We start from the raw sequence: 25,657 nt of genomic DNA, 5'->3' as shown, positions 1-25,657 counted from the left end.
GAGCCGTTCGTTAGAGGCTGTTGACAGATCCTCGCTGAGACATGAAGGCTTTGAACGGCTTTAACGCCGTCAAACTGATCATTGGTCAATCATTAGAAGAGCCCCACATCTCAGATGTATTATTACTTTGATCTCGCTGTTCAGAGAGAGTATTTAGTTATGTTATTAGCCTGTGGTGTTGCTGAATATGAATAAATCAGGCACTGCACCTGAATCTACCCGTTTCCTCTTTTGATCTGAATCGGCCACATTCCTCCTCCTGAGATCGGGAAACCTGAGAGCCGAGGTGAACGGTCATACTCGGGGCTCGAGGGGCCAACTAATGACTTCCCATTAGTCCATTTGGTCTACATGATCCTCTATTATCTCTGAGACACGCGCTGGAGAGAGTCTATCCCCTCGACTAATCGAGGGTCAATTGTCTCCCCCCTTAACTCTGATGCATGCGACAGCAGCCAAAAGTGCACCTCTGCACACACGCACACATGCACACACACGTGCACCCATGGTCCCTTTTGTACAACACAAATACAGTACATTCATGTTTTTTGTCTAGAAAAGCTGACTGTGGGGGAGAGGACGCAGCTATGCGATTACTGCGTCAAATTAACCACCGAAGCTTTTCAGCCAACGATGGAAAAAACGCACAAAATCAAATGGCATCATTGTTCAAATAGGAGATTAGTTCAGGGTGCTGTGACCTTCTCCGGATCTTCTGAAAAGCTCCTAAATATTTGAGCGAGTGCTGTCATTTCTCACTCAATTGTTAAGCATAGAGGGCCCTCTGTCCTCCGTTCATGGTGAAATTGGTTGTCGGTTCGGGACAGTGTGTGTGTGTGTGTGTGTGTGTGTGTGTGTGTGTGTGAGGGGGTGTGATCTCTTCCACACAACAGTGCTTTAACATGCGGGAATACTTCATATGCAACTGTGTGTATATTTCAATGTGGATGTGTGCACATGCAAGAGTTTATTTGCATGCATTTATTCAAATTTTACTTTTCTTAGATATATGTATGCACACACCCTCACATGCACAATTGTGGTGCACATACAGTATTTTTAATGAAAGTTTCTTATTAAATTTGTCGCCTCTGTAGAAAATGAGGGATGCCGTTCTCTCAGTGGGATCGTGGTGAGATGTTACAGTTGCAGGTGTGAGTTGGTGTCTGTGAGAGAAAGTCTGCTACAGTGTGAAACGAATGCACGTCCCGATGGGAAAATCCCTACCTCAAGTCAAGAACCTGCTCCCCCTCCCTCATCCTCCTCTTCCTTCTCCTCCTCCTTTTCCCTCTAAATGTAGAAACCAAACACCACACACACTCATGTTTTGGGAGCTGCAACCTGAATTAGAGTATGTTTTGAGGCGTATAGCGTCATTAAGATGGCAGCTCTGGTGGCATAGGTTAGAGGAAGAACATTAGGCTATCAGAAGCCCTTAATTTGAGCTGGCTTTCCCGAAAAGTTAAACTCAGCCTCTGATGAATAAATATTCCATTAAATGGAAGATTGCTGGGGCCAAGCAAGGTAAATGCTGAGAAAATAATTTAAAAAAAAAATAGAAGGAAACTTACTTTTTTTAAGTCAGAAATTACAACCCATATTAATGTTTTTGTTGGGGGCCGTCCTCTAGTAGCTGTGCGAAATGTTGTGGGAGCAAAGAAGAAAGTCAGGCGATGTAGCATAAAAATGAGAAAGTCCCCTAAAGGTGCTTTTCTTATGCCTGGCCCTAATACTGCAGGTACATCTTAGTCATGATGGTCATGTCTGCAGACTTCCTGTAGTAAAACAACTGTCCATTAGTAAAAGAAAACAATGCTTTAAAAAGTCTTTTGAGTTTTAAACATCAGAAGTCTCTTTTCAGCTTTCGACTGAAAACAAATTGCAACATAATAATCTATAATCTATAATAATCTTATATATACAAAAAAAGGCCATACAGTTTGATAATTTCACTTTACATCCCCATCGTTTCCTTAGTGCCACATTACACTGGTATCCCAACTCACAATTGTTACAGCCAGTGGCCTTGGTCAAACGTGCGAATATGAAACGAAGTGTAAATATAGCTCCATAGCTCATGCTGTTTCCTCCATTGACTCTTGTTAGAAAAACAATGGCATCCTATTATTCACCGGGGCATGATTGAACTGGAAGAAAAGACTCCACTAACTGAAGGGACATTGTTCAGTGCTGCAGTACAGCGATGTTTTAGAAATCTGTGAGGATCTGTATGAAATGCCTTCATTTAGAAACAATGTGTGAAGTTATTAAGCAGTTCTTTAATGCACTTCACCTTTCTAATGTTTTTTTCTATGATAAAAACCTCACTTGCTCTTTACCTTCTGTCTCGTATCATTATAAATCCTCGAGGTCGGCCAGCTGATATACTATTTTTGGGCCCGGGTCGTCTGAGTTTGAACATGCAGAGTAACCGACAGGCATTGTTCAAAAATGTTCCCTAAACATGAGCGACCGTCAAAAGGTCAGGACTCTGAGAATAACTCCTGTGATATTTAGAAACACCTTTTGTTTCCTGATAGTCCAGCTATAGCCGTGATGCTGAGGTAACCAGAGGAGTCAGTTGGCATGGCAACTATCCCTGTGACCTCTCCAGCAATAGTAGCTGCAAAAGGTCTGTTATGCAATCAGCTGAATTTAGGGTCATGGGTTATTCAGAAGTGTTCACTTTGCTTAGAGCATCTTTTATTTTGTGTACATTTTGTGAATTAAAACAGTGATTGTGAGTTTATCATACATCCAAGGGTGTAAGTTTCATTCCAGTATTTTTTTTTGGGGGGGGCACATATAAAATGGGAGGTTTGGGGTCCTACGCCAGAAAATTTGGAGCATTTAGCACTTAATTTCCTGCATTCTGGTGAAATTTTATGCACTATTTTGTGCCTTTTCTGCATCAATTTATGGTGTAAATGTCTTTAAATGGTTATCATTTTTTGGAGACATTTATTTAAAGCTGATTAGAGGCTTGTAGTAGTAATTATTTACCCATCCAAACCAGAATTTGTCCATGTGGAGGACTGGATTTAGGATTGTGCAGTATTGTAATATAATTTTTTTGCTAAAACCTGGTACAATGCATATCTCTGTTTGATTTAACACTTTATCGTGCATTGTCTCTGTCTTTATAAAATTCCATTACATTACATCACCTCAGTATGCACAATTTTAATCTGAAAGGTAACTAGAAACTAAACCTGTTAAATACTGAAAATATAGTTTAGCAATATTCCCTTTAGATGCAGTGGAGTATAAGAAACATAAAAATACTCATGAACAGTACCTCAAAACTACACTTAAATACACGTGAACAAACAAAGAGCTACTTTGTTTGCTCTGCTCAGAAACACTGACACTAGGTTGATATTTTTACACACTTAGAGTTAATAATAATAACATTTCAGAGCAGATCATGTGGCAGACAGATCAACAGACAAACCCACAGCACTTCTTGGCGCAGCTTCAGGAATATCTGCAGAAATGATTCACGACAGAGGAAATATTGCTCAGAGAGGCTGCTGTGAGGCGGCCGTTTGTGGACTAATGTCGCTTCTTTGTGCGCAGATTATCGCCCATTCTTCAGGCAGGGGGCGGGAGAGAGACTCTTGGGGATCTGCTCTACCCCTCACCACCACCACCACCACCACCAGCAGCGCTGCGTAATCAGGCAGGTCCAGGGCTGAGGCGCACCGAGCCTCACACAGCGCTGCTTATTGATAAGACTCCTTGGAAGAAGAGGACCGCAAAGTCTGGCGCAGAGCTGCGACGTTATTTCAGACGTTCAGCCTGAGAGCTGAACTTTGGGATCACATCACGGTTAAAGAGACACGAATCAAGTGGATTAATTGGTTTTATTTCAAAGACACGGGACATTTTTTTTGGAATAACTGAAACTTTACTCACTTTTTGAGAGTTCTGGGTAGTTTTATCTTTGTGATAAAAGTTTGAAGTTTGTGACTTGGAAATGTACTTAGTCTTTTTTTAAATAAACTTATTGCGCTTTTTGTGCGCAAGGTGAACTAAAAAGAGAAGACTGAACATCAAATTGAAGAAAAAGTGCCAGAGTTAAAGCTTGGAGGTTTACTTCTTTGTTTTCTATTTTTTTTTGAGGGGGACTTAAAGTTGCGTGCCTGACCAAGCACGAGCGCTTTCTTCTTCTTCGGATATCTCTGCTTGAGAGACAACACTGTGGACGCACCATCTACGCGCGCGCAGTTCCGCATAGCGAGCCGCTGTCCCCCCGCGCGCAGTGCTGAGGAGAGAGGGACTCTCGCGCTTCCATAAATGCCCGGTCCGTCGAAGAGGCTCGAGGCTGGGCAGCAACATGAGCTCGTGGGTACAGCTGCTGCTCGCGTTGCTGGCGGCGTGTCTGCACGTTGGCGTGGCCGAGGTGAGTCTGACCAACTTTTAGAGATGCTTCACCTTCACTGTAACTTCTATAACTACACTTATGTTAAAATATTTTAATTATCATAAAAAAACGTGAGTCCCCAAGGAAGTTTTTTGGAAGTTTTGCACGAGCACTGACAGGATATGGCATGAAAGTATGATAACTTATTTAAACGTAAAGTCATTCTTTAAAATTATTGCAACTCCTTACTCCAAAATTGAGTGAAACTTATAATTCTACAGCATTCTACTCTCTTTTGGAGCTAAATAATGAGTAATAATATCAAAAGCACTTTTGTTCTTACTAACAAACACAACAGAAGCTGCACACAAACATGCAAAATAAATCCAGGTTATTTATTACTTTTTTTTTTTTTTTTTACAACTTTTGATCCAGTGCACCTGCTTCAGTCTACTCTCATTATAAAAGCCAGCCTAACTCTTACTGTTTATTCTAAGAGGGGTGTGATCCTTTGCAGAAAATAACAGTTATTCCCCCCATTAGCTGGCCTTATGAATGGATGCCCAGGGGCACACACATGCAGAGGTCAGCCCGCTGTGATGAGGCAGGAAACAGGGGCTGCCATGATACAGCTGGATGCTCCACGTGGTCCGTTCATGGATGCCGCTCCAGATGTTGAGCGAGTCCATAAATCACTCTGTGAGCAACATTACACTGTAACACTAAGCTGTATAGAGGCCATATGTTAGTTACAGTAGACGACCAGGAGAGACCACAGTTGCAGTGAAACATTAATGAAATATATCTCGGAGGAAAGATGACACAGAATGTGCGCAGTGTGGTGTATTTGTCATGCATCGACACAATGTAAATCACTCATCTTACCAAATGGTCAGCGTCTAAAAGCACCTGCATTTATAGTTTTAAAATGGAGAGAAATGCAGAACTCAATTACATTTTCAGCTGAGAATTAAGGCTTTCAAAGGGACGGTTCACCCCAAAGTCAAAAATAAAGATTTTCCCTCTTACCTGTAGTGCTATTTAACAATATAGATCATTTTTGGTGTAAATTGTCGAGTGTTGGAGATGTTGACTGTATAGATTCCAATATAACTGAATTATGGTGCATTTAAGTGCTCCTTGGATGTAGGTTACTCTAAGTGGAGAGCAACTAACAGTTACGACTTATGGCCATATTAAATAAAAATGTACACGCAACATGTAAGTCAAAAAAAAGTTTACTACCAACAATCGAACATCTATTTTCATTTGTTGTGTTTCTGCATATGACAGCAACTTCAGTACCACAATTTTCACTGATTTTTGAGTTGTTGTTCCAACTTAAAAGGGCGTTAACCTGAATTTTACCAGAGCTTTTGGTGCTCAAAGCACCAAGAAAGTCCATTTGAAAAACTCAACAGCAATGTCTTTTTTCCAGACATCATTACCTGGTTACTCAAGATAATCCACAGACCTTGTTGTGAGCAGTTTTATGTTGGAACTATTTTCTTTCTACTAAACTACACCCACCAACCGTATCACCGCGCAGAAGGAAGTGTGCATCTACTGCTAGCTCACCTAGCGCCACTGAGCTAGCTAATGCTACAGCTCTGCTGAGGAGGACGCCATTAATGTTGACATCTCAGGCTGTTAGAGCCTCTCATCCATGAGTAGATGCACACCGTCTGCTATGCGTTTTTTCAAATTGTATTATTTTTTGGCGCTTGAGCAGCACAAACCAAGTGCCATCTAGTTCCATTATATTTGAGAGAAGGCGGACATCTCTACAGTCGATATCTCCAACACTCAGCAACTCACACCAAAACAATCTAGACTGCTAAACAGCACTACCGGTAAAAAGAAAAAAAAAAAAATTTTTGGTTTTGTGGCGCACTTTGCTGTTAAGTTTGTGACAGGGTTACAACGTAGACAGACAGATCCACTTCTTACTTCTTTTTCCATTCATAGAGAACCACTTCTGCATTGTTGCTCCATTTAAATACAAATCTGACTAGCATTTGCTTTAAATCTTGTGAAAATTAACAGGCAGAAGTGAAATATGGGTGCAGGATAGATTTGCAAAGTGCTGGGGTCAAACAGGAAGGCCAAACTTAACTGAGGGTCTCGTCCAGGTCAAGTGAGGCTTGATGATAAACGACATTGTTCTTTTTAGCAAAAATCTTTGCGTCTTTTGCTTAAAAAAGTCTATAGAAGTAGGTCCAGATGCATGTTGAGTCAGATTGTATCTGTATTTCTGACTCTGTTAAGATTTCATCTGTGTTCCTGAACCAGGAAATTCAGCTCCACAATGAGTGTCAGTCACTTTAAAACTAAATGGGGTCAAAACACACACAGTTAAAGTCAGTCATGGGAAGTGGACATTTATACAAGTCAAAAAGAGGGCACAACCTGCCTTTTTTCATGCAGACACCAACGACTAAAGCTTAACCAACTAAAACAACATTAGCTTTCAATTAAAGTAAAAACAAAATAAAAGAAGGGGGAAATAAATGCAGTTTCTGCAGGATGTGAGCTGGCATCTGAAGTGGCTTCGTTCCTCCTTTCATTCATACACAATTTAGTGTATGCATGTAATCTACCATCACCATGACTACTTCACATAAGATTTAAGGTGCATGATGGATGACTTTAAATTCCTGTCATCAACCCGTCTTTTCATTTCACAGCCGAGTGTTTTAGAGGGAGAAAGTTACAAAGGCTTTGAGGTATACAACCAGGAATTCCCCGTGTCTGATTTTAAAGTTATAGTACAGCAGCTGTGAAATGATGGAGTCTGTAGGTTCAATCAAGAACATTATAACAAGAGAATGAGTTTAAGACACAGCAAGTCTCCAGCGTGAGTGATAATTTAAACTGTGCGAATGTATGGAGTATACATTCATCTGTGGACCACCAAAGAGGAATACAGACTTTTAAACTCATCATTATCTTTTGCATCCAGCATCTTTCCAACTCAGTGCTAAATTATGACAAAGGAATTAATTAAAATCACATTCATTCACACATTTCAGTATAGCGCACGTGTAGGCACAGTTTCAGCGGCTACATGTGAAACTTCACACGTGCTGCGGCTGCTGCGCCGGCAGCAAACCTGACCCTCTAATTATGTACCATTAGATGTTCCTCTCCTCCGCTGCAGCCGCTGCAGCCGCTGCAGCTGCTGCCTGTACCTGGCATTCCTCAATATGTCCAAGACAGCTTCAGGGGATGAGAGCTGCTTCAGGTGATAACTGGATTATGTCAAAAATTTGTTGTTTTGAACCGTGTAAAATGGCGAAAATATACACAATAGTTTCTGTGAAATGGTACTTCTGAAAATTTTGCTGCTTGCCAAAATCACAGTAGTGTTATCATTAGGGTTGCAAATTGTAAGCACTTTCCTTAATCAGTTAATCTGTAAATTTAATGATTGATTAATTGATTAATTGTTATTTGAAAAAGACATAAACACTTTGATTATTTCAAACAATACCAAATTTGTTTTTTTTCCCTCAATCAAAGTTAAAAGCAACATTGTTTTACAGCATGTCAGCCTGTCGATTAATCACTAAACTTTCACATGTTCGATTAAATTCTCAACGACCAATTAATCGATTGTCGATTGATTGTTATTGCCCCTAGTTTTCATGATACTGGGATTTCTAAATTCAACACAATACCTTGAAAAATATCAATATTCCATACCACTGGGAAAATTCTGATTGTGGGCAAACAATTTAATTTTTTTAATAAATAATATAACCAGGCGATAACATGACAGTGACGACCTTTCTTTCTTGGTTTATAGCAGAGAACAGCAGAATGACTGTGGTCAACACTGAAAATAAGAGAAAACGTGACTATTGTTTTCATACTGCGGAAAGCAAGTATTGAACAGTTTCAAATAATCATAATCAATGTGTATTGATAAATTGATAACACTATGTTCTAGTATGACGCCTGTAAAACAGCTGTTTCATAATGAATAGGGTGCTCCTTTACCATGTTTTGTTTTAAAATTACTGAATTTTGGGGCACAATCCTTGCTTTTCTGTAAAAAAAACAAAAAAAAAAACAGCTGCTTTTCTTGATGCTATCCCTGCTGGAAAAACAGTGATGGGTCAGAAAAACAAAACCAACAGATGCAAAAAAAAGGAGCGATGGGTCTTCAGAAACCACCAACATTTTTGGGTTGGAAAGCTGCTGGAAAAACAGAGACAGGTTCCTAAAAAACACCAACATTGGGGGGCTAAAAGCTGCTGGAAATTTAGCAAAGGATCCCTAAAAAAAAACACGTTTGAAGCTGAAACAATGCTAAAACAGTCACAGGCCGCTAAACCACACCCACATTTTGGGGCTCAAAAGCTGCAAGAAACAGGGACAGGTCCCAAAAATCCATGGTACCTAAAAATGTGCTGGAACAGGTAACACCCCCAAAAAAAACCCAACAAAAAAAAGTGGCTTGACAGGCGTCTTGCCTCGGTGTTGCAGAAACATGCAATGTCAACCTTTTGTTCTGGCTACTGAGCTGAAAAGCTGCTATTTTATAATCTTGATTTGTATCATAATCTTCATCTTGAAGTTTGACGTTAAACTTCATCGATGTGTGTTTACAAACTCTGTCTGCGGATTTTGCGTCTGTTTACATCTGTTTTGTTTATCAGAACCGAGGTGTTTAGTTAGTATTTCCTGCTTAGACGCAAATCGTCATGACAGCAGGCACCACTGTGAACAAAGGCACACATCCTATAATTAGCACAATTAGCCGAGCAGGCGGGTTTGCTCCATTTGACGAGGGGAAGGAATCATCATGATGGCTCCTCAGGGGCATCGACGGCCCTACAACGGAGATGTAAGCGTAATACAGCAGGCATTTCCCCGCTGTATAATCGGACTCTCTGAAAAGCCGACCAACAATGGAGGAAAGTCAATGGTGTATCGTACGGGCAGGATGATGATACATGTCCGTGCTTCCTTTCATTATATTCTAAACAACCTTAATAGCACTGCACAGTTTACTGGAATAGACTTACACTATAAAATAAACCTATATTTTTTTTTTAAAGGTGCAGACTTAACATATTTTTCATTTGCTGGTTTATTATAATACCAATCGGAGCACATTTGCCCCTTTGAGATCATCAATGGTTTCATCTCTGAGACGTCAAAGCAAACGTCCACAGCATTTAAACCAACGTGAGGAAGTGTCTCGACCCATGTCTGATCCCCGTCCACTTTAACCCGTCTTTTATTCATCTATTATCCCTCTCTTTTCTCAGATGCACCTCCCTTCTCTCCTCCTCTCCATATCACTCCTTCCCCCACTTCCTGACTCCTTCCTGGCTCCTTTGACCCCTAAATGTTAGCAGATGAGAAGACACAACGCCAATAGTCATTCAGCCCGCTCTTAGTGACCATTGTGTGTCTGCTTTGGTTAACACTCCCCCTCGCTGAACCCCCTCAGCTCTCTTAGTCATTAATGACTCGGGGGGTTAAACCCACACTCAGCCCGAAGAATCACAATTTAGCGCTGTTGCTTGGTTTCTCGTGTGGTGCTATGGAAATGTTTTTGATCAAACGCATCTTGTTGAAGTACAATGCAAGTGTTACCTCATCCTTTTGTTATTATCAACAAAGAAAAACAAAACCAGAGATGAATTTTCCTACTAACAAGTATTTCCCGTGGAGCCACCACCTGATATTATTTATAGCGTTGATGCTGTGAAACGCCATTGTCTTCCAAAAACTATTAATCCTCTGAAACCTGGATCAACATCAGTTTTCTTGTATTACTTTAGGACACTCCTTTAACAAGCATTTAAACCTGTGACACCAGAGCAGATTGGGTTGATTTATTTTAAAAAAAAGGAAAAAAAAAAGTAATGAGCAACTTTGCGAGACATGTCCTGCAATTACAAGAAATTAGTAAAAGGTGACAAGAAAATGGACCTGAAAAAGAAAAAGAGAGAGAATATTATTTGAAAATTAACAAAAAACTAGGGGAAAAAAATCCAGAAAGCAGTATTTAAAGTTATTTATTTAAAATTATATTATAGGAAAAAAAAAACTTTTTTGTAGCAGTTCTTTCCAGATCATTTCTTATTAGTTTTTGACTTTTCTTTTTCTGTTTTGCAATTTTTTTAGGTAATTTCCTTTTAATTTTAACTAATTTCTTGCCATTATTTTGTGTCATTTCTTGTAAAGTTACTAATTGGCTTCCTCACATGTTTTTGAAAGAAATCAGGCCAATTTTCTTAGCTTTCAAAGGGTTAAAAATGCATAAAAGAGCCACACAGTTGCACAGAGTGACGATACTTGCTTGTTACAATAAATTTGCCACATTTGTAATTGCATACCAAAAAAAACTTCCTTTTCTGGGTTTCTGAAAGGGTCAGAATTCAGTGTGTTTACAGCTGTCACTGATGTAAACAAACCTCAGAGTGGTAGGAGGTTTCGTTCTTTTTGATAGAAGGGATAACAGTTTGTTTACATTTTATTTTCACCTATTGTGCCTCAGTCAAGCAAACACACACACACACACACACACTCACACACTGAAACCCTTGAAATAGTTGTAGACGTGCTGCAGCGTGAATCCATTTCCTCAGAGGAACTGTTTGGAAAACTCTGTAATGTCTAAAGCAGGATGAATACAGGGTGGGAAATTCTCAAATAGCTTTTCTGAAAGTTGTGTTTAAAGTAAGTCAAATGGTTGCGTGCCTTCCCTTTTACACAGAAATCATGTTCTAAGACGGTCCAGAGTTATGTATCTTGTTTCTCTGGTTGGTATTTATATTGATATTTAATCCTTGTGTGTTTCAGGGGGAGCCTCTGCCTGCAGCCCTGGTGGAGCTGGTTAGAAACAGCCCCATCTCCTCCATAGAGGACCTCCAGCTGCTGCTGCTCTCTGACTCCGTAGGTAAAGACCAGCGCATTCTCATATTACTGATGAAATGTACGGAAAACTGTAAGGGTTAGGCATGAAGTTAAAAAATGAGAGGAGGATTTTTTTTTTGCATTCAGAGATTGAAGTTGAAATGTGGAGAAACATTTTTTCAGGGTTGAAGGATTCTGCATTTGGAGCAGAAATGTTGAAAAAAGTCGAGAATAAAGTCAACTCTTCTGGTCTGAATTGTGTCTTGTGATATGACAAACTTGAAAGGCGACCGCTTTCGTGCAGACGAAATTTTTGGCACAATCTCTTGAAAGTTCTAACACTTTATTACAACACTGTGTTTATGCACCCAAAGAAAAAGGATTTCCCTGTTGATCTTTAAATGTCAAGTTTATATTTGATATTTTGACTTCATTCTCCAAATGCAAATAATAATAACAATAATAATCCTCTGATTTATTTGTCTTATGCCTGGCACTAACATGGAAAGCTAGACTTTATTCTCGTATTGCAAAATTTAAAAAAATAATCATCCAATCAAGACTGAACTCAATATATAAACTAACAGATAAGCTGTGTGTGGGCAATATGATAATGAACTGAAAACTAACATGACAGCAGTAAGTGGCTACTTTTCTACCCTAACTGTGACTTGTAAACATCAACGGTAATAAAATCTACTGAGACAAACAGAAGTGGAAACAAGGAGCCGGCAGAATACATGATCTTAAAACACAAATATACTCATGAAAATACACAAATGAAATTAAGCAAGGTCAATTCTCTCTCTCTGTTTGCATACATGCTTGTAAGTGCACTCGCATGGGACATTAATTCCCTCCACACCCTCTCCTGCTAAGACTTGAGCGCCTGTTTTATCTCTATACATGCAGAGGGCGCTGAAGGCCTTAGAATAAAATGTGCACCTCGTGCCAAAAAACAGACCATTTCAAAATAAGTTGCTGTGTTTACACAAGTCAAATGCTGTGTTTGTTTGTTGTTTTGTCTCAGATGAGGAGGACGGGACTTCTGCAGCCAATGGAGGTCACAGACTACCGAGGAGCCTCGGTGAGCTGAGCCCCCTCCTTCCTTTTTATTCCCTCACGGTGTCTTTAGAAAGACTTGTTTGTTGTTGCACTAAAGTTGTGAAATTTAGTGTATATCATGAAAGACGGAGCTGCTGTTATTCATTTGGCGTCTTTAGATCTTAAGGAAATCATTGTCATGGTATGACTGACAGTTTGTAAGGATAAATATCTAAATGTTCGTAGTCATAAATGTGTTGAAGTTAAAGTTTGTAGTTAGGGCTGTACCAAATAGTTCGAAGGTTCAAAGCTTTGTTTATAACATTATAAAAAAAAGATAAAAATTGAGCAAATTTTTTGTTTGTTTGTTTATTAAGATCCCCATTAGCTGCTGTATAAAACAATAGCTACTCTTACTGGGGTCTCCATTATTTTTTATTATTTTAACAATATTTCATTAAATAGATTACATAGATACACATCCATAATATTCATACTCACAGTACGACTAAAGACATACAACACCAATACAACACACAACAATGAACACAATCTCAGAGACCATCTCAAATAACCTGGATAAATAAAGGTTAATAATAATAATACATACTGTAGCTCTACATCATAATTTATCTCTTCAATAGTTGACAAAAAAGTACCTGGAAACATATCCACTAAATTACAGCTCAAAATCCATTTTATAGCTTCAAAATTATTCGTCATATAAAGTGTTCTACTTAACTTTTTTGTGAAAACATATTGTGTTACAGGGAGGCAACAGAATTTGTGAGGATTTAAACAAGGATTTTTTGGGGAAAATCTTTAGGGAAGAAGTCATATGATATGACGACAGACATTCAAACTTCATTCCAAAACCTCAACAGAAGCTTTGAATGTAAAATGATGATATTCAGTACAGCCTTATTTGCAGTGCTGACAGGAGGATTCCTAATTTTCCTCATGAATGTAAAAGTACTCCGTCCTCATTAGTGGTGGACTGCGGGTGTGATCAGTCTGCCAGTTGATTGATGTGACAAGTATGGCTTTAATGACACGGTAAAATTCTTCCCATTAACCTTTTTTTCCACATCGTGATAAAGCAGATGTCTGAATTACCAGACAGCAATCTACAACCGTCTGGGTGACTTTGTTGGATTCCCTATAGCATGAGGAGATACTAATGGCCTTACATTAATCACTGTGTAAACTGTGCCCAATATCTTAAATGTGTCCTCAATTGAATAGTGAATCTTTATGCAGCAAAGTGCAAATAAATTCCCTCATGCTTCTGTGTAACACACCAATGCAATAATCCACAGAGTCTGATTAGAAGAAGTTGTAACATATCTGCTCATTTAAAAATGCATGAGTCTCACAATATAATCGGCTTGGTTGTTTCCGTTCTGCAACAGCTACTAACAGGCTTTAGTGGATGCTGTGCTGGTGAGCTGCATAAGTCAGAGCCACTGTTGTACAAAATGTTAAATTGGGCTTCAATGATGAGAGCTCTTATCACACTTAATACACATGCAAACAAGCGAGGTGAGTCACTGGGGATGAATGAGTAAACTCAGTGGAATGGAAAGGCTTTAGGCCTCTCATATCTGCGCTCTTCTCTTAGCAAGAGGAAGAGTTTCTGTGGGAAACCATGAGGAGTCCCAAGTGTATTTAGATTTTTTTCTTTTAGTCATTGGTTCAACAAACACAGACACAAAGGGAAGGGGGTTTTCTAAAGTCAGTGGTTAGAGTAAAAGTATTGTTCACCTACAGACACTAAACAAGTACGAGACAGAAAACAACTACAAAAAAGACATAAAGCAACCACAAAGGGACACAAAACAACCATGACAAGACATTAAACAACCACAAAGAGACACAAGACATCCATGAAAAGAAACAAAACGACCACAAGCAGACACACAAAAAACACAGAGACACAAAACAACCTAAAAAAAGACACAACACAACCAGAAAAAGACACAAAACCACCACAGCAAAACACAGAGAAAGTTAGAATGACCAAAAGACAACTATGCAAAAACAACAGCTATGACGAAAAGCAAAGCGACAACAAAGAGACATAACAACGAGAAAGACAAACAAAGCAACCACAAAACATCCACAAAGAAACCCAAAGCAACAACACTTTGATTCAAATTGACAAGCAAACCTGCAAGGACAACTAAGAGGGATGCAAATCAAGATGATGGCACCAAACAAGCACATGGACACACAAAACAGCCACAAATAGATGCAAAATAACCATAAAGACATACGAAATGCCCCAAACAATTACTAAACAATTTTGTGCCTGTGCTCATTGTTCCATAATCCGCCCGTGCTCACACTCATTCATGTCTCATCCCTCAGATGCCCAGCCAGCTCAGCAGGCTCTGTGTAAAGTTCGTACGGAGGTGGTTGAGGTCACCAGGGCGATGTTGGACCGTAGCAACGCTAACTTCCTGTTATGGCCGCCCTGCGTCGAGGTGCAGCGCTGCTCTGGCTGCTGCAACACCAAAAGCCTGCAGTGTGTCCCTGTCGTCACGCATACCAGATACTTGCAGGTAAACAAACACACAGAAACTTACAGCACACAAATATCGAACACAACAACAACCTGAAAAGGCTGTTTGTGCTGTACTCAGAATTATTCTCTGTTTTCAACCTCACCAGGTCATGAAGATCGAGTACATCAACAAAAGACCCACTTACGCTAAAGCGGTGGTTTCGGTAGTTGATCATGTGGAGTGCCGATGTCAGCCCGCTCCGCGTCCCCCTGCGCCCAAGAGAAAACCATCCCGCAGACAACATAACCACCAGCATCGAAACCAGACTCTCAGCCAAGGACATGGACAGGTACAGTGTGAATGTTGGTAGTTGAGTTAAAGCTTTAGTATTCGGATATATGCATGTAAAAGCAAATATAGACCAACTTCTAACCTTGTTTAAAGCCTGACTGTTTTTGTACACACTATGGCGATACTACAACACGTATTGGACCTGCATTGGCCCTTTATGAATAACCTCATGAGTCAGCACCTCCCACAACAGCTGCATTTATAAGTATCTCATGCCTTTATTGTTGTTTAATATAATATCAATGCTACTGGTTGAGTTTATAGTATAGATTTGACCAATATTTTAACACTGGATAATAAATACATTGAAAACTGTTGTGTTCACACCGTAAGCAAAACAAACTTTTGTGTTGCGTTACTTGCACAAAAATGGCAGCTAGAGTGGGTTTTTGGAGTATTTTGCAGCTGGCAAATATTAACCCTTAGCAGCTGTGCTAAGGGTTGTGCCAATTAGTTGGGGAAAGCAGCTATTGGCTAATGATGTGTTTCAACCAATAGCAGGAATCAAATAATGTGAATACACAGTTTTTTCTTGCATTCAGGTTGCCTGGCACAAATTTACATCTATTCATGTCTTTGCATTGACTTACACTTACGCTGCATGAACCACTTGCTTTGTGTTCAGCGTGAACACATCAATATTCAGTAATTTTGTGTGAATTATATGAAAATGCCTGGAGCAAAGCATGCATTTTATCTATCCCAATAAGCTCTCCCTTTGTACCTGTTGCATTAAAATCATATAAATTTGTAGGATTAATGGACTACAATGAGATTAAACTGAATTGCATTTTGTTGACTTTTATTGTCAAAGGTCAAGATGCACTCCAAGGATGAACTCCATCAGTGGGATGAGCTGAAGCAGAACCAGAGGACCCATCTGGAGGACCTGCTGGAGCAGCACTGGAGTCCCAGAGGAGACACCTTCACGCAGACAGGAGAAGGGTACAGCCTGGCTGGGGAGGACACATCTCGCTCTGGAGAGGCTGTTGTTTTTGCTCCACATTGGACACATAATGCCACCAGGCTCCTTGAGACTAAAGACCAAACTGAGAATGTGGCGGGGGCAAATGGTGTGATCTCAGATGGCAACAAGACTGTTTCCTCAGTGGATAATGTTGGTGTTGAGGTAGAGAACAAGTTTGAAGAAGGGGAAAAAGGGTTGATGCTCAACAATACTGAAGGGAGAGCTGTCGAGGCAATTGGGAACGGGGACGAAGGCACAGAAACATGGCAAGAAGACAAATCTAAACTTTCAAAGAGCCACAAGAGTGGTTCCTCTAACCCCGTTACTGAGATCCCTCAAGCTGAGTTCAGTCCCTCTGAGGCGCCAGGTGAGAGAGTTTGGAGCAGGTTCCGACCGACCAAAGAGCCAAATCCAGAGCCTCAAGGACAGGCGAGACGGAGAGACAATGAGACTCCTGAGGAAGTGAGGATATTTCAGACTGAGGAGGAGAAACTGGAGCAGGAGAGAAAAGAGCTTCTGCTTCTCCACAAGAGGCTGGACCAAGAGAAGGAGCTCCTGAGGCAGCAGCAGATGAAACATGAAGAGGAGGAAAGGCAAAAAGAAAAGGAAATGAATAGTCAGCACCACCTTCATGGTAAACACCATCATCATCTGCAAACAACAACACAGAGACCAGGTAAGAGACATTCCTAGAACCTATAGGTTAATAGAAACGCAAGTAATACGTTTCAGTAATCTTTCAGAATAAAATTAGGTGCTCAAAAGAGATTAATTACTAGGAATGATCAGATTTATGAGTCGTACGTCGGTATCGGCTGATAAACGACTGCCATTGGCCTTTTGGCAAATAAGGTGACATTCATTGGTGGCAGTGGTCAATGTTTTATTCTTGTTTCATATTATTTTTATGCAGGCTTATAAGCAAGGCTGAAGATTAACGGTCTCCCGTTGTCTCAGTGATGACAGAAAATGTGTTCAGGATGAACAGAGGTTTTTCCCGGGCTGCGTTTGTGACGAAAAATGCTGAAAAGTCACTATTGCCACGTCAGGGGATGCACCCGATTATTTTCCCTGATAATTCCACATTGTGAACATCCAACACGTTCTTATCCCAACTCGTCACATAATGCCGCTTTGTCAGTGACCTTCTGTGTCTACTTATGACATTTTAAGTATCCTCATGTGTCAGCTGTTTAAGTTTTTGTCAGGATATTAATAAATGCACATTGTGAAGTGATGCAGCACGACCCTTATGCTTTAACAACAGCACATGCAACCAATGCGGACTGTCATGATGGTTAGGATTAGGCAACAAAGTCACGGGCGGTTAGGTTTCGGCAAAACGGGCATATGGTAAACATTGTCATCCACACGGGAAGCAAATGTTGCACAAAAGTTGTTTTTTTTGTGGGAAAAAAATCGTAGGTTTTTACCAATTTTTTAGTAATATGTAAATCCCATTCTGACAGTGACGACAACAACTACGACCACCACACGACAGCCGTCAGCTCCAGCAGGCCCCAGACCTCCAGCCCGTCCAAAGAAACGGAGGAGGAAGAATCGAAAACAAATCAGCAAGGCAGCTATGAGAGCGATGCTAATGTAACGCCACAGTAAGGCCAGGTGAGCTCATTGATGAACCTATCAGTTTTTAATAACTGTATGTCATATTTCTATTCACTGAATATTAATGCATTTTATATTCTATTTAAAAGTATGTGAGTTTAAAGAACGTCTCCCTGTGATTTCCCCTCAGGGACACAGAGTGAACTTGGTGTATTTCGTGGATCCAGATGTGAAGCAGAGTGATTCCCTTCATATAAATATTTATTCACTTGTCAGTAACCTGGTCGTCCTGTGAGATCTCCTCCGTAACACTACTAATGACTGTCTGGTGAACCTGTAACTCGACTGTGTGGAGTAAAGAGGAGGGTGAGAAGAAAATGGAATATAAATAAAAGGTGGACCTTTTCAAGAGAATGACAGTTGCTGGTATGAAGCAACAAGAGACGCCCGAGGACTGACTGATTATGCACGAGCGCAGACCCTGTGGGGGACTGAAACTGCATCGCTGTAGAGCTGTGGAAAATAGTGCAATTTCAAAACTCTTTTTGAAACCTTTTTTTGATATCAACAGAGAGAAACTGCACTTATATGTTGACAGAAGCGAGTCTACATGGGGTTTAAATGGCAAAGTTTGTTGCTGAAAGATAACCACACTTGGACTGGACTACAAAGTGCATTTGGTGAAAAAGTGGACATACAAATGGACATAACTCTTTGTGTCATTGAAGAATCTGTTGTATTGTAATTGGGATAATCTTAGTGACAATCATCAATAGACTGCAACAAGTAATGGTGACTAAAATGAGCAGTATTTCCATGTGTGATAGACTCACATACTGAGGGTCTCAGTAAAGCTGTGTAGATTCACCGTACCAAGACCTGATATCATTTATTAGCTCCGTAAAACAGTGATGGTCTGTCTTTAACCATATTTAATTCTATTTAACTCAATGCAAACACTGGAATCACACAGATGTGATTAGAGGACAAAAACATCAAATGTTGCATTTCAAAATCTCATCAGAGGTGTGAAGAAAAAGGTGCTATCTGAATACGAGGTGATAGCGTTACACCTGTGACCTGACATTGTGCTTTGTTTCTTATTTATTTATCTCTGCCATTACTGTGGATTAACTTTTTATACAACTACTGCAAACAAGATGTGGTTGAGATAGGTAACAATGCTCCGTGATGGCTGGGCGCTTCATTCAGAAAGACAAGTTTTTAGAAAAGATCAGAACCTTTGTGTCCTCTGAGGATCATGCTGTTTATCCTCAAGGTCAAATGTGTGTTAGGTTTGCATTTCTGAGTGTGTTGTAGTGTGTGTATGGACTTGTGCCTGCACCTACACTTCTATCATGCATCTCAAAACTTATGGTGAAGCATCTTGTCTTCTTTCTGTGATAAAGAAACCATTTCCACTGAAACAATCACATTCCTTATGAACTCTGGGAGGATGGGAAAGAAACATCCACCTACATCACATTTTTTTCAATTGCCCCCACTGTATTTGTTTCATTAATCAACATATTTTTGACATTTCTTTACAGAAAATGTAAAAGGGTCAAGTTAATCAACAGGAAGTCACTTAAAAGCAAAGCAAAAAGCCAAATATTGCAAATGTAGATAATGTTTTTGTGTTTGCAGTAGTAACAACATGTAGAAACACTGGTGATGCTGTTTGTGGTCAATAATCCATAATCAACCAAACATCTTAAGTTATTGAAAAACATGGCTTGTACATTCCTCATGCCGACTTACAACTGTTACTGATTTTGTCTGTTTTATTGTAAGAAATGTTGACAGAACATGATGTTTATGATAACTTTGCCACCTAATGCTATTTTCATATGGGTATAAGAAGCTAATGTGCTTAAATCTACTCTGTTTCATGTTTTTATTCATTCTCGCCAGTTTTTCTTATATATCTGTCTGAGCCATTTTTGTATTAATATCTAATAACTGAGCCTAATACATTTATTTAAATTAATGCCTTAGTTTATGTACACTTTTAGGTCAGAAATGTTTTTTTTCCTTTTTGTAAGTGCTCTTATTTTGAAGCCTTGACTCACCTGTGGATGTGGGATGATTAGGATTGTGTCCCAGGTGTCATGAGTTAGTTAGTCAGCTCAGGAGGATGCCGGCACACAGTTTTTTAACTGCCTTTGTTTGTTTCGAGGTTTTTGTTGTTACTTGTGAATATTTTTGGATCATCGTCACTAGTGTCTTCAGACTGGACCATGAAAATCGGCCTGCTGCAATCGGCATGTAAACACGGTAAATAACACAACTCAACACTCTGTTTATTGTTTCATGTGGGAAAGGAGATGGAATCTCTGCTTAAGTTTGTGGTGACTAGAAACCATTGTAGTATCCATGAGTTACCCTCCAAAGTTTTGTTAAGAAATGTGCAATACAGAATTTAGAGGAACTCTCATTTGGCCGTCAGTAAATGTCAATACATGATGAGTAACAAACAAATGCAGAAAAGATGATTTTAAAAAGACTGTGGGGGCTTTCTCATCAGGGACCAGGATCTGGATCTGTGTGCATTTGATTAGTGTAAACGTTGTGTACTGAACCTGGGCATGGTACACAGATTTGTCCCAGAGTCCTCTTGAAAATGTGACACTGAGTATTTCAGAAACATGGGAAGAAATGTAATAGGCAACTTGATATAGAAATGTTCCACAAATTGCAAGAAATCTAAAAAATCTAAAAAAGATTTTTTTTAAAGCCATTTTTTTAAAAACCATAATTATAATTACCATAATTAGATATTTAACATTTTGTTACAAAATTATTACATTTTTTAAGCACCTTTTCCAGGTCATTTCCTATTTCCTATATTTTCCTATATTATTTCGTTTTTTTAAATACTGTCTTTCCACAAAAAAAACTAATTTTCAGATAATTGTTCCAGTACTTTTTACTATTTTTTTACAACTTTTACTTTTTTTTCCATTTTATTTTTTTTGCTAATATTTGGGGTAATTTCTTTTATCAGTGCTCATTGCATTTTCCCTGTGTTTTTGAAAGAAATCAGGCCAATTTGCTCAGCTTTCAACAAGTAAACTGCCCTGCAAGATTGTATCTAGGCTGTAGCATCTTAGTATAGCATGTTATCATGCTAGCATAATTAGTACTAAACACAAAGTTAAGCTGTGGCTTTTGTAATGGCATTAGTTTTGCAGGCGTTTCATTATAAATCAAAGATTTGGACAAATGCTGACCTAAAGATCGTGCTAGAGGAAGTGAAGGAATAGCCAAAGTAATTACGCTTCCCAAGGAGCACATTAACATGTGTGCCAAATTTGATTGAAATCTATCCAAAAATTGTCAAGGTATTTAATTTAAGTCTAAAACTGTTCACCTCCTTGTGAGGCTGGAGGTCATAATGAAATCATGATGATTAATCCTCTAAACATCACAGATGTTTGTACCAAAATTCACAACAATTCATCTTATAGCTGAGATATTTAGTCTGAACCAAAGCAGCAGAAAACTTCTTTTTTAAACTCCAAACTCTTGAAGGAAGGATAAAGCCTGACTTTTTGATGACACTTTGAACTCCCTGACTTTCCTACAGCCCAGTGAACCCAGGTGGATTTATTTACTAAGCCTGTTTGGCATGTTGCGTCTGCACAGAGCATCTGCAGCTCCCTGGAGACATCTTATTGACTCCTTAAAATTCACACTGTGTTGTACTGAGTGTTAGTCCCAGTGATGCACAACGAGGTTTGTTCAATCTGAAAAAGAGAGAAAAGAAAGAGTGGGGGTCGATGTACTGTAGGTGAACTCTGGCACGCGCTCTCTTTGTGGTTTGTTTTTCACATTTACACACTTGACTCTTGGCTGCAAAAACTCCACAACTCAGCAGCCATCTGCACAGCTACGTTTGCTAATTATCGAGTCAAGATGTCATCTGCTCCGTCGTCTAAATAGAATCATACGAAGAATGGCTTTGAAACACAATAAATGTCACACTGAAAGCGTGTTTAAAGGGGCTTACTTACATGTATGCAGTAATTATGGTCTTCACACATTTAGGGCTTAAGAGGCCACATTTTTGGTCTTAACTTGATGTAATTGGCATAAATCACTAGGTTTAATGTCTGCACCAAATAACACTTTTGCTAAAATCTGCTAGCATCAGCGTCTCTCCCGTAATCCTCCTCCTCCACGTGACTCATAAAACTCAATGTGTATTCTCATGCATTACTTCCCATTGCCCTACTGTCAATCTCACACGGACGTACTACTTCTAAACAGCAGACCATCTCCAAATTCAGCATCGAGGTGGGATGCCTGTTTTTCCGTGGGTATCCGAGCAGCTCCCCACCCCCCACGGACTTCAAACAGCGGGAGAGAGAAGTGCGTGGAGGCTTGTTGACTATGACAAACACACACAGGGGTCAACCACCATGGCAGTGTGGGAGGGTCTCTGAGGGACCAGAGACTGTGACTAAAGACATGAGATGGTTCATAGCTCACTGGTTGACCTTAAAGGATGATATGGCTTGTTGGGCCTCAACAACACGGCTACCAAACCAGCAAACAACTACTGGAACAATATAATGACCCATCAAAACCAGAGCCCGATGAACAATTCAACAAAGACCAACATGATTACAAACCATAACGTGACCATTATCGTGAGTTAGTTCCAATCAAAGCCGTTACATAACTCTATTGGGATTCATTAGTAGAACTTACTTTACTGACGTCATGGGGACACAAGTCACACAGTCACATTATAGGGACTCATCCTATTTTAGGTTGAAACAGTGTGTCCCCAAAGGGTTAAGTTTATTTAAAGTTTGGTTAGGGTTAGGATAAGAATTTGGGCGAGTCATGAATTGGGTATGGTTAAGGTCAGAGTAAATCTCTCGAGAATTAAGAATGCAATGTTCTCCAAAGTGATGGAAACAAGTTTGTGTGTGTGACTTCAGGCATTGAAACATGTGGCGGGCCTCTGGGAATGTGCATCCATGCAGAACAGCAGCAGCTTCATGATTACTTAAGAGAAAGCCTGTTTAAGGTCTATTCTTTTCTCTTATCCTGTTTATCTGAGGGCAGAAACCAACTATTTTTAAATGTCAAAATGTACAATTTTAAACATATATGTGAGCACTAGTGGTATTTTTGTAAAACGCTGCCTCTGTTTTTAGGTCTTCATCAACAAAAGAGCTTTTTAGTCACAGGATATAGTGAAATTGCAAAAAAAAAAAAAAAAAAGTATAAGGTGACTAAAAAATCACCTAAAATTATTTTTTAAAAAGAGGAGACAAAAAATAAGGAAAAACTATATTTCATATTTAAAATGGTCTTACATTAAAATAAATATATGATATATCAAATAAAAACATTTTTACAACACTTTTCATGTTTTTTATTTTCTTTTTTTTGCTAAGTATTTTTCTTGTCACTTTTTTAAACAAATTTTTGGCCAAGTCTTGTTTAGTTGCTCGCTGCCTTCTCCCCATGTTTTTAAAAGAAATCAAACCAATTTGCTCAGGTTTCAAAGGGTTAAACTTTAATACTGGGAATGGTGGTTTCTATCGCCAGTTCTGGTATCAAAAGGATGCTTTGGTTTATGAGGACAGATTTTAGGCTTTTAGAGTTTGCCCTAACAAACTGTCTTCCAAGACATAACTGTCTGTGTTTTGGTTTGACCTGGATTCCCCGATGTACAGTAGTGAGGAAACAGGAGGCCTTTGAACAGGAGGTTACACAAGCATCCGTGTGGCGCCACGCACTCCCTACACCTTCCAGTGCTTTTATTTTCCTGTTTTTATATACGACAAAGGACAGGGACATGCCGTACACAGACGACCACAACAATGACCGTCATCAAGCACATACACACAAACTCTGGTTCTTTCGTCAACCTTTGTCCTTTATTTTCTCACTTCATTGCTGCAGATCACTGTCAGTCAGTCACTTATTCACTCACTCACTCATTCATTCAAAGCACCCTCTCCTTTCAGGGAACAATAGCCGACAGACGGAGACTGTGAGGAATGTGACTGTTTTTTGGTGCAAAACCCAGGAATGCTGGGAAAACACATCACATCACCTTCCCCTCGCCTTACACTACCACGGTCAAGGCCAAATATAGGAGTAGGTTAGCGTCTTTGAGGGCATCGTGACTCAGTTGTTGTGTGTCAAACTGCTCCTCAACCTCATCAGACAGGACGTTGTACCTAGCGATGGGTTGAAAACACAGGAAGTTGATATCAGCATGTCTGGAATTCCTGCATTGTGTTCTGTCTGCAGACGCAAAAAAAAAACACTTATGCATCACTTTATGCACAATATGTTCATGATGTAAATGGGTTACAGCGATGCAACCACATACATGCATGTACTCCATATGTACACACTTGCTTCCAGAAACTGACAGACCTGAACACTGTGCACGGCCCTGTCAGGCGAGACAGATGTGCAGATAAACAGAGCAATAAATTAGATAGCAGTGTGAATTTGTGTCTGAGTGCATGTGAGTGAGATGTCTAGCTATACAGTTTTGCAGACGCAGTGATATCCACCTTCTGACCTGGAACTCAGCTACCAAATTACTGTACATACATGACCTTAAAATGCAGCACCTGTTGAAAAAATGTAATAGTGTGTGGACAGATTTTATTTCACTGTCAACTCTTTAAAGTTAAAATAATAAGTAATCATAAATAGGCCACTGCACAGTACTGAAAACATATTAATGAACGCTCATTTAGACCAAACAGATTAATAATTTAGATTCAAATATGTTTTTAGGCTCTGGACTTCTTTTTTCATCAATAAATGGCTATTTTGATAGTATATTTTGCAAATCTCTGATGTAAACATATATACTTTATTTTAGTGTAGTTATACTGGATTTACGAAACCTAAAAATATAGTCTTTTTCAAGACAATTGCACAAGCATTTCCTGGTGCAAATGTCTACTTGCAAATTTAAGCACATTTCCAACATACTGAGAAAATAAGTCTTAAATATTTTTTGTGTCCAGACAAATGCACTTGTTTCTAGTTCAGCCATAGTAGTTTCAAGATTTTTAAGATAGCTTTAATTTTTTCAGAAGGCCTTCTGTTCTTATGGCAGATAATTTTGCTTCTTTTAAGTAATATTTCCATCGTTTTATTGTCTTTTTTTACCCAGGGTTGACATTTTGCAGTGCACTTCCTGTCAAGTTTCCCGCCTGTGTGATCGCCTGCCCCGCCCTAATGTGTTTCACCTGTGTCTCATTGTTTTCCCTTTCGTAGTGTATATACTTTGTGTCTTCTCTTCCTCCTGCGCCAGATTTATTTTGTCTTTGTGGTGTTTCATTGCATCTAAAGTGTGAGTTAACACCTTTGCTCATTTTTATTATTTTTGACCCACTGATTTGGACACCTTCACCTGTTAGACTGATTACTTGTGTACCAAACTGTGGTTCCCTTCATTCTGCTCCACATGCCCCGATGTACAACAGCAGCCACCAGACCAGCAGTCATCAGGCTTGATTGGGCCACCTGTGCCGAGTTAGACACAGGGTGGAGCATCAAATAGTTGGCTGATCTCTGCTTTAATCCATAAAATGCCAAATGTAATAACATTAACCCGGTTACCTGCTCACCTTGAAGTCTTTGGCTTTTACATGTTTGATGTTTTCATGTAAAAATCAGGTTCAGCATAATTCTCTCTCTGCTGTATCATACCTCTGTGCAGTGGTTTGGCCCAATTAAATATTCCCCATATGGTGGATTGCCCCAATTAGGGTGGGGCCAGAGAGGGTTATATAAAGCCACTTGGATACTGTCTGTGGGGGACTTGTTGTCAGTGGCAGCTTGCTGTGAGGCCGTGTGGATTTTTTTTCTTCTCTGTTTCATTGTGGTTTTCGGTTACTACGACTACCGATGTTAGCACATTTTCAGCAAACGCCCTTGAATCCTGTGTCACGTGACCTTGCATGCTTGTCACAACTTTACCACAAA

The 25,657-nt window shown here is 39.6% G+C and overlaps 1 protein-coding gene across 1 annotated transcript; it reads left to right on the top strand.

Annotated features, from left to right (window-relative positions):
* The first annotated feature begins 4,272 nt into the window (after positions 1-4,272).
* pdgfbb (platelet derived growth factor subunit Bb) lies at positions 4,273-19,559 on the top strand. Its single transcript, XM_042505893.2, has 8 exons — positions 4,273-4,405; positions 11,189-11,285; positions 12,273-12,329; positions 14,657-14,850; positions 14,960-15,142; positions 15,959-16,787; positions 17,581-17,734; positions 17,868-19,559. Exons 1-7 carry the CDS (start codon positions 4,340-4,342, stop codon positions 17,715-17,717), a joined length of 1,563 nt encoding a protein of 520 aa, XP_042361827.2. The 5' UTR covers positions 4,273-4,339; the 3' UTR covers positions 17,718-17,734; positions 17,868-19,559.
* Positions 19,560-25,657: the final 6,098 nt, after the last annotated feature.

This window comes from Plectropomus leopardus, chromosome 18 (assembly GCF_026936395.1).
Source record: "Plectropomus leopardus strain MGB_pleo_1.0 chromosome 18, ASM2693639v1, whole genome shotgun sequence".
Taxonomy (NCBI): Eukaryota; Metazoa; Chordata; class Actinopteri; order Perciformes; family Serranidae; genus Plectropomus; species Plectropomus leopardus.
This window is presented reverse-complemented; position numbering and strand designations above follow the sequence as displayed.